This window comes from Pungitius pungitius, chromosome 10 (genome assembly GCF_949316345.1).
Source record: "Pungitius pungitius chromosome 10, fPunPun2.1, whole genome shotgun sequence".
Lineage (NCBI taxonomy): Eukaryota > Metazoa > Chordata > Actinopteri > Perciformes > Gasterosteidae > Pungitius > Pungitius pungitius.
The window spans coordinates 20647705-20666527 of NC_084909.1; the positions used below are offsets into that span (position 1 = coordinate 20647705).

Sequence of the window (18823 nt, forward strand, 5' to 3'; positions counted from 1 at the left end):
CGTCACCAAGGTGTACCCTGTTTGCTCAGCCACACCTCGTCACAGCAATGGCTCCATAATCTCCTTTTCATGGCCTGTGCAGTCAAACACTCACCCAGCAAGTACAAGTTCACCATCAAAACTCAACTTCAGCAGTGTTTTTAGTTAGTGAGAGAAGATACAGATCCTTTACAGAACAATTCAAATACCAGGCTGCATTCATACTTGTAGTACAGTATGATGTTGTGTACTATTAAAAGCACAAGATAATAAAATATCCAAACTAAGTAAAGGATTGTCAGGTTTCAAGTTACAAAGTGCTTTGTGTCAACATCAGGACACAAATTAAAAAAGAAAAGAGAACACTCATATGGCTGGATGCATGAAGTATTTAACATACACAATGGCTGCTGTCAGAGCGTGTATTTATCATTGGATTCATATGAATGATGCATTTCTATGTTTGCAGTTTGTCTCATTTTGTAGCTTTAAACTGTTGGGTAACTAAAGTAAAAACTACAGTATTTGCCAGTAAAATGGGTTTAGAAAAAACACGCTCTTAGCCAACGTATTCTTGGTGGACACGACCCCTCCCCCAAAGAATGTAGTCCTCGAAACTATGGTCTAAATGTGCGAATTTTCATATTGAATTAGAGAATTTTAAGCAATGCACTTAACAATAAAACAGGCATTCATTTGGACCCCAGCACACCAAAGTCTAAACCATGTCCTTGCTGTTTTAACAACGTAATCACAATCAATTCCAGGATCAAGAAGACCGGCGTGAGATTACCTCGTGTAGACACCAGGTGGCACTGTGGCCCCCAGCGTCAGCTGACGCGCTCTGACGTTCTCCAGCCGACCAATCAGGAGCGGCTTAGCGTCTCTATCAGGAAGTAAACGCGGAAAGTACAGCGAGAGCAAACAGCTGAACTTGAAAGTGCAGGACACCAGCGAAATATTATTATGTCCTTAACCACATTGACATCCGCTTACAGGTACGTTGTTTCTCTCAAAGCTCGACGTTGGTTTGGTGTTGTCTCCTCGACACGTTAGCGTGTTGCATCACGTCAGACTGGTAAAGGTTGAGCTAATCAAGTCAGTAGCGTGACTGCTAACATTACTGTGAAATTGATTAAGTAATAATTCCGCAATAACAAGTGGTCGAACTACAGTTCGACCACTTGACCACACACGTACAGTCTACGGTTATGTATGTTTATGTTAATGTTTTGATCAGATGTTTCCAGATGCCGTGTGTCCTGTCTCTCACTATTTGGATTATTTTCACCCCTGTTTCTTCCAGGCTGAGGTCCTTCTACAGACTGCAGCGAATCCAGGGCCACATGGTGAGATCCCCCCCCATGATCCAGCATGTCATATGTTGTTTACACAATGGGTCCTGAGGATCGTATTCATACAATTATATATTTTTCCTGAATTGTACTGTATTTCAATGTGTGTTTGTAACGTTGTTAACGGAAGCCGTCCTGTTGTCTCTGTTTTGGATCAGATGTCAAGTCACGTGGATCCCGGCGTTCTTCTGGAGAAAGTGGGCAACGCAGGTGTGATCACTATTAACAGACCCAAAGTCCTGAATGCCCTCAACCTGAGCATGATCCGACAGATCGCCCCTCAGCTGCAGGTCAGTGGACAGCCTGGTTAAGCTCACCTCGACTCTCTACGGATCATTTCTCATAGCAGCGTGTCACAGATTGAATTCAGCTTTAGATGCATTCTGTATTCTGTACAAACCCCTTTTTATGCACTAATTGTGATTTCATGTTTTTACTTTCTGCAAATATGAGGCTTTATATATTTTCATACCAGAATACTAAGTGTCAAATAAATGTTTGTAATGATAGTCACCCCCTACCATCAAATTCACACCTATTTTACTATTGATTGAAGGACACAAAAATGTCATATATTTTAAATATAATATATCTCGAAACGCATCCAGTATCCAACATATTGTTAAGGGGTCTCAATCGTATGTTTTGGTGTTGTTTTTGGAGCCTTTGAACTAAACCTTCACCAAAGACGGAGCAGCGTGTGACGCACAACATTAACATTGGTTTTGATGATCATTTCCTACAAATGTTCCGCTTTATTTTGTTGTAGAAATGGGAAAATGACAGTGAGACGGACATTGTGATCATCAGAGGAGCAGGTGGAAAAGCCTTTTGTGCTGGTGGGGACATCAGAGGTGAGCAGCTCCCTTTTAGGATCAATCACTGGGGTCTGTGTGTCACTGCCTACGTGTTTCTAACCCTACAATCAAAGAATAAATCGACCACCTGTACATGTTACAAGAATGTAATCAAAGTCTATGACTCTCACCTAACAGGCATCCAGTACCCAACAACACAATAACATTTTCACATTTCCATTTAAGAGACACCCTGCTGGCATTATTATTTCCATGATTGTGTTCTTTAGAGATCCAACACGGAAATGGATCTTTTGAATCTTTTTATATGCAACAGAGGGAAAACAACCAGACATGTTGTCATTTCTGATGGGTTTTCTCAGCGGTCACTGAAGCAGGAAAAGCTGGAGGCCGTCTTGCAGAGGACTTTTTCCGTGAGGAATATATTCTCAACAATGCTATTGGTAGGTTTTACAAGTTCTATTGCATCTGTGTTATCACACTATTATACTGTTATCTATGTGTTCTTGTTCACGTAAAGTCTCTCTTTATACATTTCCAAAATCCCACAAAACACTTTATTTGATCTTTTTAGGAACATGTAAGAAACCCTACATCGCCCTTATTGATGGAATAACGATGGGAGGGGTGAGTGTTTTGGTTCCTTTCTGTGTGCATTGCTTCTTAAATACGCCTCTAGGTGTCAGCAGAGAACTGTCTGCCACTGGCTCCAGCAGCCCGAAGGTTCCTCTGTCAGAGCGGCACAACCGGATCTCAGTTGGGTATTTAGCAGCATGCAAAGTTCAATGAGTTAAATGAGTATCTTCATGACCAAGGGTTTGCCCTAAATGTTTTTTTTCTCACTTTATTGAGGATCTGGCACAACACAGCGACCTGCAAGTAGCGTTATGTGGACTTTGCCAGTAAATACCCAACTGAGATCGGCTTGTGCCGCTCTGACAAAGGAACCTTCCACCGAGCACTTTTCACACGTCACTCGCTGTGTCATGCTGCCGGTGGCACGGTGTCCTCTGATTTGATCAAATATGAAGGACAGAGCTTTGTTACTGCCACTGTTTTTACTCTCCAGGTGAAGTTTGAATTGGTACCTTTGCTCAATCAGACATTATTCAGACAGATGTTCATATTTCATAAATGACCTTTATCGCATAGGTCTGTAATCTTTTCATATTGTTTTTATCTCCTGGTTAAAAAACGTTGAGTCTCCATCTCATGACCTTGACAGTGAGTTTTCTCCTGTGGTGCCACTGAGGTTGATCACTGTGCTCATTACTCAGCGTGTCTTTAACACAGAGATGTGCCAACAAGCATCTGCACAACACGGAACCAAACTGTCATTTACAGCAGTAGGCGATGCAAATCAATAACTTTTACAGCTTACTGTGTCTTTGTATTCTTTGGGAGTGAGTTGTTAGTTGAGATAAGGGGGGGGGGGGGGTTAAAGTCCTCACACCTGAACACACATTACAGAGAGGGCAGGTACACTAACTGGGACTTGTTCACACTCTCTACATTAGTTTTTTAATCTTTGCTGAAACGGAACCGCATGGAGATGCAAGAACAACCAGTTTCATCTCTTTCATCAGCCAACCTTTGTCTTTTTGGACATCCAGCGGCACGGATCCACCCTCTCATGGAGTTTCTGTTTTAGCCATTTCAGATAGAAGTTGTTGACCCTCCTCCAAAGCATCAACACCACCCACTGGTTTGAATTCACACTGGACCCCCACAGGGGGAGGGCTGGCTCTGATGTCAGGGGCTGTTGTGGTGCTCTACATGTGAGCCCCCTCTCAGCCAGACCTCTACATTAAAGTTTCTTCTTCTGATGCTGATACAACATGTTGTTGGTATTATCACTGTGGTAAACATTTCAAACTGGTAATTCTCAGTGGGATTAATCCTAAAAGTTGTGACCCGCAACCACATCCGCTTGGTTGCTTGTTGGTGTCATGTTTAGAGAGACGACGACACCCCGCTTACCCTTCTGCTTCCACACTGGAGGACAGAAACAAACCAGTGGAGAGTAGCAGAAAGAGCGATGGAGGCTGGTTTCAGATTAAACATTGCAGTACAACAACTACAGTGTTTAATCTGCTTCATGTGATCTACAAGTCCCCCTCTGGTCACAATCACCTCTCCTGTCTTGCACTCCAGCAGAGAGACGGCACTGATGCTGATAGCTGCTGTTTGCCTGCCTTAATGCTGAAGTGTTGGTCATCCGTCTCTGCTCTGAGGAGACACAGTGCGAGTGTCTCTGACCTTCCGGCATGTTCTGAGGTGGCTCCTAAGATCTCCTAACATTCTCGTAGTCACACAGCAGGCTCCTGGTCTGTTTGTGTGGAGCCACAGAGCAGAGCTCTTGTTCCTAAAGTCCACATCATCTAAAGAGTCACAGGGCAGATCTTCCATCCTTGCATTGAGGTTCCTGTCATCAGGAGCCTGAGCAGGAAGGGAATACTTCCTGAAGGGAGTGTCCAATGAGCGTCACTTTCTCCCGTTGTTTCCGCTCTCGTGCACAGCGTCACTCATCATTTCTGATTGCGAACACCTGGATTCTTCTGTGAAATCGAAGGCGTGACGCTGTCATTGGTCGGCGGTACCTGGATTCCACCACAGCACTCGACGTATTGGTAGCCAGTGTAAACTGGTCCCCGCCAGGTTGTAAATTTCCCAGCCTGTCCTGTTTGTAAGCGTGAGCTATAAACAGGACCGTCTGGACACTTTTGCACATTTCCGTCTTTGACAGCAGGACCTGCAGACATGTGCTTATATGGTGCTCAGTGGTGGCACACCAGCACGTACCAACGTTCCACTGCTTTTATGGTAAAACTCTGGGAATGTGACATTGAACGCAGCCTCATTCCAGCTGGTGGATCCATCGATCATTGCGAGAAAACTGCTCATTCTTTATTTCCTCCATTCTTCAATTCCACTTCTACACTGATGCCTTAGATGCATCTGTATCAAACAATGTAGGAGGACAAAAAGAGCTTCAATGTTACCATACACATATAGTTTATATGTTACAGTATGAAAGAAATACAAGTATCAAAACTATCCAAGATATTTAAAGCAGGTTGTGTATTGGAACTGAAGTTGTTATAATTAACAAATGTTTTATTGGGGAATAATCTGTAATCCAAGCAGTGGTCATTTTGAATTAGCACTCTGAACACACTGCCCGTCTTTGCTGTATTGCAGTCATCACGTGTTCTAATGTCTCAAGGCGCCATTAGTCAGTTTGTCTCTCTGTGCCCCTTTTTTTGTTTTTTTACATCTGGATGTTGCTCTTTCAGGTTTAGTCTGCAGCATTTTGACATGTTTAATCCTCGAGGCACTGCCTCGTTCTCTATTGAACGCATAGAGCCAGGAACGTCCTCCACCGGTTGGTCGGCAGGTAGCATGACTGCATCAGGTCATGTGATTCATGTTTTAGTGAGCTCTGTCCACTGTTGCAATAATCAACAAGTCTGTTTGGGTCTAAATAAGCCTTTAAACCACCCTGTTGGATGAGGAACAGTCGCTATGCTCTTCTCAGACCACCAGACTTCACTTGACAGAATCTAAAATAGAATAGTTGGCTTATTCTGTCTTATTTAGTAGATTCGTATCATAAATAAACTTGAGGCAATGAGCGATCCTTTTATTGTGTGAGTGTTTTCTGTCATTGGAGTTCAGTGTAATCCTGGCTCGCCCCCCCCCCCCCCCCCCCTCCCTCCAAAAGAAAAGGCTGTCATACATGTGCATCTACACATGCGCTGTAGTGTTTCCATGGCAACCTGATGATGGTAAACCTGTGGTCCTGTGGCCTTCACCTCTGAACAGACACAAACCACTCAAACCCAGACCAGGTTCCGGTTTCCTCTGCAGCTGAAACCTGCGTCAGGGCGGTCATCGAGGTCCTCTGGTCTCCATCGTTCCTCATCTCAGCATCATAGCTCCTAGTTCTTGTTGACCTTGTTCTCTCCTCCCTGCAGGGTGTGGGTCTGTCAGTTCATGGGCGGTTCCGGGTGGCCACTGAGAAGACGCTGTTCGCCATGCCAGAGACCGCCATAGGTAAGTGTGTGTGTGTGTGTGTGTGTGTGTGTGTGTGTGTGTGTGTGTGTGTGTTGTCCCACTTGTTTAGAAGGATGAGGAACATAACAATCAAACCAAAGGGGAGAGACAAGATTCTGCTTTTCTTTTGTTCTGAAATAAGTGTTTGTTGGTAGTGTCCGTTACTTACAAACAGAAATATCATAAGACTTGTTCCGTAGCTGAAGGGCCTGCTGCGTGGAGTGTGTCTTATTGCTGTACACTGCTAAGCTTTGATTGGCTCTTTGACTAATTGAGCGCTGCAGACAGATGGTCGTCTCCTGAGGAGATTAGTAACAAATCTCTAACAACTAACCAGTTACAGCTGACTTTGGCATGAAGTAGCTGGTTGTTACTTAAATCCAGAAGCTTATCACCGTTCCTTTAATTGTGTATGAATTCTATCCAGGAACTAACCGCGTCCCATCCATCCTCCTCGTTGTCACAGAGAGAGTCGATGGAGGCCCAGTTGGTCTTCAATGACCACAAATACATGTTGTTTCAATTAATCAAGTCTTCTGTGCACAACTTTTAAAGTTTGTAGTTCTGTTCATCCTCTCAAAACGTAACACTCGCAAACCTCCCAGGACACGCACACACTCACACACTCACAGGCTCACTCACACACTCACACGCACACACGCACACACACTCTGCTGGAAATGAGCGAGGTGTGTAAGGAGTCTCCACAGGGCGAGGGCACGATGAAGTGTGGGAGGAAATGGGAGCTGAATTAAATCTCCTGGGTGGAGGCTGCAGGAGATGGATCAATGACGCAGTGTTTCAGGGTGTGTCTTGTGTTTTATGCTTTTACATCCTCGTGCCCATTGTCTCTTTATTTCTGTGATTTAAAGAAACCAAGAGACTCTTGGTTTCTTTCAATCTCTCCAATCACTTAGGCAGGAAATGCTTGTAATTCCTCCTCAGAGCTGCTGTTGTCCCTCACTGACAGTGTTGTTTTTACTAAAAGCTCTTTGCTTCCAGGCCACTGCAGCGTTATTATGAGCACGTCCCCTCTGCACTAACTTTGGATCTCCATTAGTGAACAGCAGGCTTGTTTCAGGCATTTTGAATCCTCAAGTACTTCCCTCCTGTTTTTAATTCAACTACAGCCACATTTTGTCATCTTTGCTGATATTAAACAAGTTTCAAGGCCTGGGAAAAGCCTGGAATAGCCTTGATAAATAGTTGTCAAAGTGTACTTGAGCAAGACACTGAACCCCGAGCCCCCCCCTCAGAGCATTTAAATCTGTCTGTGTCTCAGATTTTAATATCATTTGTTTTTGTATGTGTTTATCAAACATCTAATCTGATAAATCATCACTGTCAATAGATTACTACACCAGTCACATGTGTGTATACATATTATACATATATATATATAATATATATATATATATATATATATATGTATATATCACTGAATGGACCTTTGTGGACCCACAGAGGTGCTTTTCTATATTCGTGCTATTGGGTTGTCGGTTATGAAATAATAAACTGCTCTCATTGTTCCTCACTTTTTACTTCATAATATTAGAAAGGGGTTTTCTTTTATTGATCCCATTTGCTTATGTTTCTGGACAGTCGTCGTGTTACGATCATCAAATGACTATCAACATGTTTTCCCACATCTCCTAAATCATCAGAATATTAATCTCTAGTCCACTGACCCTGTTTGTATCTCATCATGTAAGCAAAGCTCCTCCTGCCCTTTTGAGGACCTTCACTAATGTTGCGCTGAGCACAAACCCTCCAGAGCTCCTTTTAAGGACCAGTTTGGCCTGACTCTCCTCCGCCGTTTAACCTCCAGGAAACACGGAGTGTGTTTGTAAAGGTTGGAGAAAGAACTCGATGAACAGATTTAACCTGCTTCCACTCTGAGCCAACGCCGTAATCTGACACATTTATGATATTACATTCAGCCGCGAATCAGGTCAACGCATCTAATCCCCCCCACAAACCCCCCCCCCCTCCTCGCCGCACGCCACCATACAAAAGCTGAGAGGGAACCTGAAAGTGACCGATGGAATCTCAATGTGATGAAAGAGTAGCTGGCAGCGATTAAGGCTTATTCTCTATAATGTGATCCCAGCCTCATGTTTCCTCTTTGTAGCTGCAGTCATTTGGTGGTTTGAACCTAATCTCCAGTCCAGGTACAAATATCATTTGTGGAGGATAATGCTGGTATTTGGTCAAATTTTGACCCATTTTTTTAAACAGGCGGTTTAACTGCATACTGTTTTTTATAGTTTGTTATTAAGCAGCGATAGTCAGCTGATGAATGAACTTATTTACTGAGCTTTTCATTTGAGACAAAACCTTCATGACATCAGACAACATCACCTTTTAAATAAAACCCATCAAAAGTTGAAATCTCATAGTTTACTCCAATCCCACAAAGCAACCTTATAATGAGGATTTGACCTTGTTAAACAGCAATACACTTTAAAAGGATGCGATCTTTATACGTTTATAGGATCATGTGCCTCAGGTCCCTTGGGCCTTAGAAAGCTTTCACCTGATTGATCTTTAAGATAATAATGAATCCGTAAGTGATACAGCTGCTAGATATTACTTTTCACAGGGATCTATATTATAATCATGATGCCTCAGTGACAGACTTTGGGTTTTTAAATTGTGCGTCTCACCATCTCACGAAGCAAATGTCTTAAAGTTTGGTCCAAACACCCAAAGGTCTCTGACCTCTAAACACAGGACTTCTGACCGGTTCACAAAGCAGTGTAATGGGATAAAATGATGATGATGATGACGACATTTTAGACTGACAAACTGGTTCTAGTTTGTTTTCCGTGTCGATGTTTTTAAGGAACACGGTCAACGTGTCGGTTGATGTTCTCTCAGAGTGGGTTTGTGTTTCAGGGCTCTTCCCCGACGTGGGCGGAGGTCACTTCCTGCCGCGGCTGCGGGGGAAGCTGGGGCTGTTCCTCGCCTTGACGGGCTTCCGCCTGAAGGGACGCGACGTGCAGAGAGCTGGAGTCGCCACTCACTTCGTGGAGTCCCAGAGGGTACGGACCACCGAGTGCCCCCCCTCTTCACCATGTAGGGTCAATCAGAAGATGAGTCACCAGCTGGACCAAAGCATGTTGTCACTGCTGCTGGCGTGAGGTCCGCCGGTTTAGTCCAGACTGTGACCTTGTGTGACCTTGAGCTCAACAGCTGAGCTGCAGCGGGTGGATTCAACAGCGGTTCCCAAAACACTAAATAATGATTTCTTGTGTGTTTTTATGTTCTCTCATAAGCATTGTGTCCCAGGTTCTGCCTGTTTAACACCGATCCAAACTAAATAAATAATGACATTCAGGAATCAAAGTAGCCTTCTAAGGAAAAGAATTCATCAAAAATGCTTGCTGCCCAAATGGGATTTTAACATCCAGCCTTGTGTCTGAATAGATCCCACAGCTGGAGAAGGAGCTGGTGGGCTTGAGGTCTCCTTGTGCTGAAGACATCTCAGCTCTGCTGGATTCATTCCAGAACCAGGTCGGCATCCTCGACCTTCACAATGTCCAAAAGACGTTTCCACATGAACCCTTGAGTCATAATGGGTCTTTGTCTCCGTCCACAGAGTGCTTTAGACTCTGAGAAGCCGTTTGTGTTGGACAAACACATGTCTGATATTGACAGGTAGGCCTCGGATTTCTCTTCTCCACAAAATGCTCTGAATCTAAAATCTAAAACGGCGAGATGCTTAAATGAAACAAATGGGAAGAAGCCATCAGTGTCCTCTGCTCTGTGCATGCTCTCCTCCCTCCTGCTGAGGATGGACAGGTGTGGAGTGTTTGGGGAGATGTTGCTCAAACAGGACGCAGTGTGTTGCTCACTATTTTAGTGGATGTTCATGTCCATGGACGTTTTTTCCAACCTGATCTCTTGCAGCCGGTGATCAGCACACACTGACTCTGGTTTGTGTAATTGAGAGTAAACTGATGCAACCTTCTCCTCCCTTCAGGCTCTTCAGCTCCAGCAGCGTGGAGGGCATCGTGCAGAGCCTCAAGGCAGACGCCTCAGAGTTCGCCATCAAGCAAGCTGAGGTACGCTGTTGATCACTGACGTAACCAGTCAGGTCCTGATGCTCTCCTCTCTCCTTCTGCTGTGCTCCTCTTAACTATCTGAACAAACTGCAGCCCTGTTTCTCCAGCACCTCACTGACGGTGGAGCCTTGTTTGGCTTTAGCAGTGTGTGTCTGTAATTAGTGGTTCCCTCGCTTTAAGCACTTAAAGGGGTTAGTCTACGTCCTGCTGGCCAGACCAGAATCCCCACTGAGACCAGAGCCTCGTGGCCTCATCCCACAGATCTCCAACATGTCTTTGACTGCCTCTTCATGGACGCTACGTCACAATACTCCAATCAGCTCAGACCTGGGAATGAAGGCCAATGACCTTATGTAACAGCACACCCTGGATTACACCCCCCCCCCCCCCCCCCCCACCCCCCTGATCTCTCCAGGATTACTGATACTGTAAAACCGGTCAGCTGTTGTCTGTTATTATGTGTTTATTGTTTGATTTGAAGTATGATTTATGGAGGTCAGGGGGGGGGGGGGGGGGGGGTTTATTATAATCCCACTTCCCCAGTTACCACTGACTCACGCGCCTTGTACATCAAACATTTAAAGCTATTTTCACCTTATTTACACATTGCATTGTGTATATTATATTATTATATGATATATATTTTGTCTCCTCCTCCAGACACTGTCCAGGATGTCTCCCACGTCCCTGAAAATCACCCATAAGCATCTGCAGGTCGGTGCCACTCTGAGCCTGCAGGACGTGCTGGTGATGGAGTACCGACTCAGCCAGGCCTGCATGGTAAGAAGCTTCATTCTCTAACCAGAACCACGAAGGACCCATTGGGTTCTTTCACATTTTTCTATATGTCATATTATTATTATTATGATGTATTTAATTTATAGGTATATTGTCATATTTAACATTTGGCCTCCAGTCAAATCTAATTGGATTCTTATCTCATGGGGGTGTTTCTTTTGTTTTGCAGAGGGGCCACGACTTTTATGAGGGTGTGCGAGCCGGTAAGTTCCTGCAGTGCACGGCCCACAAAGAACTGAGATATGAGACACTGTGATAGGAGGAACTGAGATGTGAGACACTGAGATAGGAGACACTGAGATAGGAGACACTGAGATAGGAGACACTGAGATAGGAGACACTGAGATAGGAGACACTGAGATCGGAGACACTGAGATAGGAGACACTGAGATAGGAGACACTGAGATAGGAGACACTGAGATAGGAGACACTGAGATAGGAGACACTGAGATAGGAGACACTGAGATGTGAGACACGGAGATAGGAGACACTGAGATGCTAATCAGAATGAAAAAGCCCAGTTTAGCTCGACAGCGCGTCGGTCACATGATGTGATTCCCCTTCTTGCAGTGCTGATTGACAAGGACCAGAGTCCCAAGTGGAGCCCTTCAACGCTGGAGGAGGTGTCGGAGCAGAGTGTGGATCAGTGCTTCTCCTCGCTGGGGGAGAAAGACCTGACGTTCTGATGCTTCCCACCTTCGGACCCACACCACCAAGCCCCCACCCCCTCAGTGATTCTATGACACACTGGATCGGTGCCACACTTGATGGTTTGTTGCTGTGGAGGCATTTTACAGGAAAAGCTCTCAACTTAAGAGCAGAAGAGGTAGCAGCAACTGCTTTGTGTGTCGCCCACAACTGGCTGTGCGCTACGAGTGGAGTGGTTGTCTCTCTCAGATGATGCTGCACAGCGACTGGAGGACATGGGAGGAGAAAATGATCTCACCACTGAGTGCTTCATTACGCTTCCTGTGGGGTTTGTTGATGTGACCTGGATCGCTATCATCTGTCCTTCTGCAGTGTCCCTTCTGCTGCTGCAGTTTATTTTCCTTTTCACTAAAATCTCTAGTTCTTCGTGTGTGTGTGTGTGTGTGTGTGTGTGTGTGTGTGTGTGTGTGTGTGTGTGTGTGTGTGTGTGTGTGTGTGTGTGTGTGTGTGTGTGTGTGTGTGTGTGTGTGTGTGTGTGTGTGTGTGTGTGTGTGTGTGTGTGTGTGTGTGTGTGTGTGTGTGTGTGTGTGTGTGTGTGTGTGGGGATGCTGGAACAGACAGCAATAAAGATCTGATAAAAGGCGCTGTGGTCCTGTCTGTACTTTAAACAGCAACATGCACTGAGGGCCTTTCATGAAGCGCTTGTAAAGTGACTCGTAATCAGCACAAAGCTTGTTCTACTCACTGCATGTTTTATGTGAGCGGTTCAAAGGTTCATCAGAGACAAGCAAATGATTGACTCCACTATGGTTCCAGTTGGAACTTTTCCTGATTTGGAGCGTTGCCTCATTCGTCTTCTCCATACCTCCTGTAAATATTAATGAATATTAAATTATGACGCAAGGCATAAATCAGATTTATTGGCATCAGACGTTTTTACTATGGCCGGGACTTGAGCGTGTTAATTACGATTAATTAATTACAATGTGAATTAAGATTAATTAATTACACAAAAAATAACACATTAAACATTTTTTATGCATTTTTACACTTATTTTTTGCACCGCGGAACGTTTCTCACTGGATGAGTTTCGGGGGGACCGATTATACTGGAGCACCAACTAGCGTCCATGACTTCAGACAACAACAAACCACAGTGAACATGAACGAAGAAGCTGACGAGACCGTGTCGGGTGGCCCCGTGAATGTGAAATCTTCTTATAATAAACACACGGATGGAAGCGTCGATAAGAGCGTGGTTGTGTGCAAGCTGTGCAACAAGGAATTCACATCGAGCCTCAAGTATCACCTCAACGCAACACAATTAGCAGCTAGCGTGGACGTACAAGGACCCACACCCAACCCACACTGCACCAGATGACTGGTTTAAGGACCAGGGTAACTAAGTCCACGTCTGAATAACCAATGTTCTGAATGTACTTGAAAGTATTGGTCTACTTAAAAAACATAGTTTACAGAAGGTCTACTTACCTATAGGCTACCTGAATATCTGAAAGTACTATATTTCTAAATATGCTATTTCTACACTTGTCTGCTGGAATTGGTTGAACAAAAATAAAAATCCATGTGAAAAAAATTACTTCTCACTGTTCTCAGGTCAAATATTTATGCAATTAAAATGCAATTAATTTTGATTAATTAATTACAAAGCCTCTAATTAATTTGATATTATATATATATATATATATATATATATATTGACCCTACATATTTTGACTTTTTTCACAATATTTTTTTCCCATGACATGACTGGAATGATCTTAGATGGAGCAACCTACACGTCCCTGTCACTAATGCCAAATGCCCCAAATTTCTGTACTTTAAACCTTATCTGGGTTCAACCCTCAAGGGGCTGTAATAAGTTTCATGTCAGTGTGACCACTGAATGAGACACATCTGCTCATCTTTACTGACTCATCCGGCCTTCTCTCCCGTCAAAAAGGTGGAACCCTATAGGCTACGTAGCATGGCTAGTAAGTGCTAAAAGGCTAAAGCAAAGCAATTAACATCAAATTCAATTCATCAGCAAAAGATTCTTCATCATTCTTGACAATGCCATCATAACTCAAGTGAACGCGCCTTGTGTTTCTGCATAACCCCCAGGGTTCACTTCTCTGAAACAACCAGTGGGGACAATGCCCCCACAACTACCTCCGCGGTAGTGCGCTCAAGACTTGGCAGGAGCGGGATTTGAACCCACTGGCGGCACTTACAGAGGCTTTCGGCTCCTTCTTGCACCCCTACACTACCAGTCCTGGTCACATTTTGGCAACTTTGATTCTCCTATTTAACCTTGAGCATGTGAGTTAAACCTCAAAAGTCTTTTTAAATGCTATTTCCACATCTGGGCTTGAACCCACAACCTTCAAGTGCAGTACAGGCTTGTGGCAGCAGCTCTTCTGCTGCGCTACTTCACCACACACTAACCAGCCCTTTGTTTGTTGTATTTAACCTTGAGATTGCTACTCAAACCTGAAGTAAAGCCAAAGGCTCAAAACCAAGACTGGTCTTGAACCCACAACCTATAGAGTAAGGACAGTAGCTCCTCAGCTCTTGTGCTGCACTACCTCACCATGCACCAATTCAAATTTTGTTTCTCGTATTTAACCTTGAGACTGCTACTCAAACCTCAAAACTCTTTCAAAGCAGAAGTGATGTCTGCATGAAGGGGCATGAACCCACAACCTCAGACAGCAGGTTCGAGCCTGCAGCCCTTCAGTTGTTCCCTTGTGCTATTCAAGCACATGCCTCATTGTGTCCGTTTCTCATATTAGACCTTGGGATTGTTTACTACAAAGTTTACTGCAACCAAACCCTCCTTCTGAGAGAGCAGGTTTGAACTGAGGATCCTCCACACTTCAGGCTTCCTGCTATCTCCCTGCACTGTTCCACCACACACCTGTTGATGCTTTTGAATCCAACCTCAATTCTCATAGATTCTCAGGCTGGAATTCACAACACAACACACTTGTCTGCTGGAATTGGATGAACAAAAATCAAAATCCATGTGAAAAAAATTACTTCTCACTGTTCTCAGGTAAAATATTTATGCAATTAAAATGCGATTAATTTCGATTAATTAATTACAAAGCCTCTAATTAATTAGATTAATATTTTTAATCGAGTCCCGGCCTTAGATTTACACATACTGTATTACACTTCAAAAAGTCACTCATTTAAAGTCGTTAATCATTTTCATGACGTATCCACAGGTCGATACATCTCACTAAAGCTCCTTGGTGGAGGCCGAGTCAGTGTTTAGAGCGTCCAGCTCCACCGTCCTGAGCACCATGTGACTCCCTTCGGAGGGCCCTACTTTGCTTTGTCCTTTATGGCAGTAGGATGGACTTTGGATTATAGCAAATTGCAGCGTGTAAGCTTTGTTTTTAAAGACTAAAAAGATCTTCAGGAATTCAATTGATAATGAAACCTTATTGTTAGTGGCAGCCTTCATTTAATCAACAACAGCCTTTGGATCCTTCTGGTTCTGTCCTTCAAAAAGGGGCCGACTGAAGAGCAGCTGCCGTCTGGAGTGAAACCCGCTGGCAATAAATAACTTGAACTGGATGACCTTCACAAACCGGAAGGTTGTTCTGATGAAGACACTTGATCTGATTGGTGGTCTCGGTGCAGATGCTTTTCTTTTTGGACGAATCTCTGATGTCTGTCAGGATTCTTAATCATTACAAGTGTAAAATAAAATGACTCCTCTTCCTCCATAATGTCAAGAAAATGTGCATTTTAAAATGCATCACACTGTCCTCACAGCACCACGGACCCGTGAGCTGTGGCCTTCTCTTTTTGATGGACGTGTTCAGCACAACCAACGCAGTCAGATTTAGAATCAGGGACGTCGTCTCTAATCTGCACCGACAGATTCATCCGCCCAAAGAGATTAGAGTTGTAATTTGAACACAATCTATGCAGAAACCTCTCTGAGTCCCAGAATCACCTGAACATCAGCCCGTTAAGGCCCTGGTGCTGTTAATCACGCTCTCAGGTGAAATGGGCTCCATGTCAGGCAGCAGCATAAAAATAGAACTAGTGTTTGTTTGATATACATTTAAGTCAAAACGGCATCATGGGAGAAATAAGACTTTAGAGACAGCAGCACCGGTCTAAAATAAATCTAATGGATCCGTTAATGATGTTCAGAAACAGGTCGATCCATAAATCATTAAAATGGTTTACAACAAGTAACGGACAGAAGAAAAAGATCATTCAAAGTTTGCTAAAAGTATTGGGTAAATTATTAATATAGGTGTTATAAATAAATGTATTGGGTAGCTAAAGGTAATCAATGAATTGACTGTTGCCATAGTAACAACGCCCTCACGCCAGTGGGGGATGACGTCAACTTTCTTAATCTTAATTTAATGAACTAGACAAGATTAACTTGAAAATGGAAGACGGGTCTAAACTCAGATCAGTATGAGAGTTTAAACTGTTTAGACTTCCTGATGACATCGATGTGTTGATACTGAAACCCTGTAAATGAGTTAAGAGAAGACTAAAAGTATAAAGTATTCTTACACTTATCAGTGGTCACAACTGTTCAGAGCTGTTCTCACAGTTGACACTTGAGGTTTAGGTGGTTCCAGCAATGGAACTTTAATGACATCATTCAGAGCACCTGCAGCTCCACTAGTGAACCGGACCTTTTCTAATGTACCTTGTGGTATAAATCCTGCATTACCAGACCGTGTTGGGCCCTTAGTGACCTTCATGAAGGGCTTTGGTGGACCTGTAAATACAGTCGTCCTCCTGCAGCTGCAGCACCACCTGATTTTAAGACGTTTGACATGTCGAAGGTTTATTTGTGCTGTTGTCCTCTATCGGGGACACGGCAGTATTTCTCACTTAGTTGTACGATAACACAATGTTGACATAAAATAAGCCTACAACATTTTTACAAAAAAAACACGTGTCAACTGCCGTTCTGTGAGCCAAATCCTCTTTGAAATGTGTGTCAATCCTCTGAGGCGCTGTTTGCTTTGGGCCAGCCAGTCCGAATGTGCAGGAAACACACGAGGACTTCAGGGGCCTGTGGTCCAGGCTTCCTAATGGCCATGTGGGTGAAGATGCTCCTCCATGCAGCTCAGCCACAGGATCTCCAGGGAGGCCGTTAAAAGGAGAACTTCAGCCCGCAGAGCAGAAGGAGCCGGATCGCATGAAGGGAGCCATTGAATAGTGTTTCCTGCCTGGTACCGGGTCAGACTGAGGAACAAGGTGTGACGGGGATGATGAGAGGAACGGGGACAGGGTCAGAGTGCGTTTGTCGCTCCGCAGGAGGGTTTTTAGGCTGTGAGTGTAACCCTCACCCCACACACAGCAGGTAGGTTCTGGAGGGATCCATTCTGAACAAAGGTGTTCATTTAACCCTCCAGCATCGAGGTCCCCGCTCTCCTCACGGCACGTCACATTCAATGTAGGGGATGTCGATGTAGCGGCGGTCCACCTCCAGCCACTGCTGCACGGCCCGGGCCACGATCTCCTCGGAGAGCCTGTGGGCGTAGTCCAGCAGCACCGGGCTGACCTTCAGGGGGCAGTCCGGAGAGCCCAGCTCTGAGGGCAGCATGTAGGCGTTCTCGCCCCTCGCTTTGCCCTCCACCTTCTCTGTGGAGTTTGCACCTTGGCTCCTCTTGGATTTGACACACCCCATGTTCTGGAGGGTGTCGCATTGATTTACTTTATAGGTGGGAGGTGCTCAGTGATGTGGGTGGGATTCTGGAAGCGGTGGGTCGGTCCCAGAAGCTTCCCCTCGACGTTGCTCTGCTTGTTTCAGCTCCCGTCATCCACTGCCTCCCTCATCCATGTCTGGGTCTGGGTCAGAGACGCTACGGGGACCGTCCCCCTGTGGGCCCCCTGTGGGTCCCTCGGCGCTTCGTCAACTGAGGAGAGAGTGAAGAGACATTTAGTGATTTCACTTCTATCAGAGGCTGCACCAGAGAGGACGGGGTCTTCAGCAGGAACTGGTCTTCAGGACCGGGCCTCTGTTGGATCACCTCGTCACATTTTAAAAAGGACATTCGACTGCGTTACACATTCAGCCCCCCCCCCCTTCCCCCTCCGCTACCTCACAGCACTTCATGACTCAATTGCCTCGGCCTACTTTGTGTTGCATGACACAGCACTGAGGGCACTGGTGCTGTTTGGCCTGCGTCGTCCATCTGCTCCTCCAGCCGATTCACACTGACAGCTCCTTTTATTAGGAGCACAGGCCCTGGTGCTCCATGCTCCACACAACACCAGGCCATGAAGGGTTTATATGTGTGGATAAACAACAGAGTGAGGTGCAGAGGAATTTGAAATGTCACCAAATCTCTGCCAAATCTGGTATTGTGTGAATGAGGTGTTTGTTAATGTGCATCAATTAGCCGTCAGACAGTCACGTGGGATGCAGTTGATACCTCATTATTGGAAATATGCGACCAAAAGGAGCTGCGATCCCCCAGAGCTGTACGTACTTTTAGCAGAGTGCGTCAAGGCTTCCTTCATGTCAACAAGCAGGAATCCAGCGGCGGAAGCAGTAACCCAAGGTCGTTGAAGTAAACATCACCTGGCGGGCCGCAGGTTGCGGTGGCCACTCCTCAGCTGTCCGCGCGCACAATCCGTGGGATTCCAATTCAACGCGTTATTGATTGTGTGCAAAAAAAGAAAACAATATATAAATAACGTGTCCAAAGTTGGTGCGGCTCGCGCGCGCTTCCTGTAGAATGAAGAACTCCGCGTCACATTTCGCTGCCATCTCTAGAAAGGAGGCGTAAACGTGACGGTTTCCCCTGTTTACGCACACAGGGAATCCAACGTCTGCGCGGAGCGGAGTGGCGGAGCCCGGGAGGAGCGCAGTCTGCCCGCTGACAGGTGGCCGCGCGGCGCGGTGAGTCGGTGCGACAGCGCCACCTGGCGGGGAGCCGCAGACGCTGCGTCGTACCAAGACAAATGAGTTCAGTGCTGTAATTCATTCAAAGTATTTCGTGGGCATGAAATCACTTTCTTTCAACCTAGAGCAATTCTTTTGGCCCAACATAATTTATTTTGGTTTCAGCATTTACTGATGACGTGTAATAATTTACTAATG

General features: G+C 45.0%; 2 protein-coding genes across 2 annotated transcripts; one reads left to right on the forward strand and one right to left on the reverse strand.

Annotated features, from left to right (window-relative positions):
- Positions 1 to 860: 860 nt before the first annotated feature.
- On the forward strand, positions 861 to 12363 carry hibch (3-hydroxyisobutyryl-CoA hydrolase). Its single transcript, XM_037488471.2, has 14 exons — positions 861 to 977; positions 1286 to 1328; positions 1493 to 1624; positions 2104 to 2188; positions 2515 to 2595; positions 2727 to 2779; positions 6130 to 6208; positions 9107 to 9252; positions 9638 to 9724; positions 9810 to 9868; positions 10194 to 10275; positions 10936 to 11055; positions 11243 to 11276; positions 11644 to 12363. Exons 1-14 carry the CDS (start codon positions 946 to 948, stop codon positions 11757 to 11759), a joined length of 1149 nt encoding a protein of 382 aa, XP_037344368.2. The 5' UTR covers positions 861 to 945; the 3' UTR covers positions 11760 to 12363.
- Positions 12364 to 12621: 258 nt separating this feature from the next.
- Positions 12622 to 18574, reverse strand: LOC119228653 (small membrane A-kinase anchor protein-like). Its single transcript, XM_037488473.2, has 2 exons — positions 18210 to 18574; positions 12622 to 17633 (listed from the first exon to the last, which is right to left on the reverse strand). Exon 2 carries the CDS (start codon positions 17402 to 17404, stop codon positions 17150 to 17152), a length of 255 nt encoding a protein of 84 aa, XP_037344370.2. The 5' UTR covers positions 17405 to 17633; positions 18210 to 18574; the 3' UTR covers positions 12622 to 17149.
- Between the last annotated feature and the right edge of the window lie 249 nt (positions 18575 to 18823).

Bases quoted from the DNA above. Each gene is read 5' to 3' on its own strand.
- hibch (XM_037488471.2), top strand. From the start codon at position 946: ATGTCCTTAACCACATTGACATCCGCTTACAG. The intron at 1,625-2,103 runs GTCAGTGGACAG...ATTTTGTTGTAG, and splicing joins AGATCGCCCCTCAGCTGCAG to AAATGGGAAAATGACAGTGA. The intron at 11,056-11,242 runs GTAAGAAGCTTC...TTTGTTTTGCAG, and splicing joins GACTCAGCCAGGCCTGCATG to AGGGGCCACGACTTTTATGA.
- LOC119228653 (XM_037488473.2), bottom strand. From the start codon at position 17,404: ATGGGGTGTGTCAAATCCAAGAGGAGCCAAGGTGCAAACTCCACAGAG.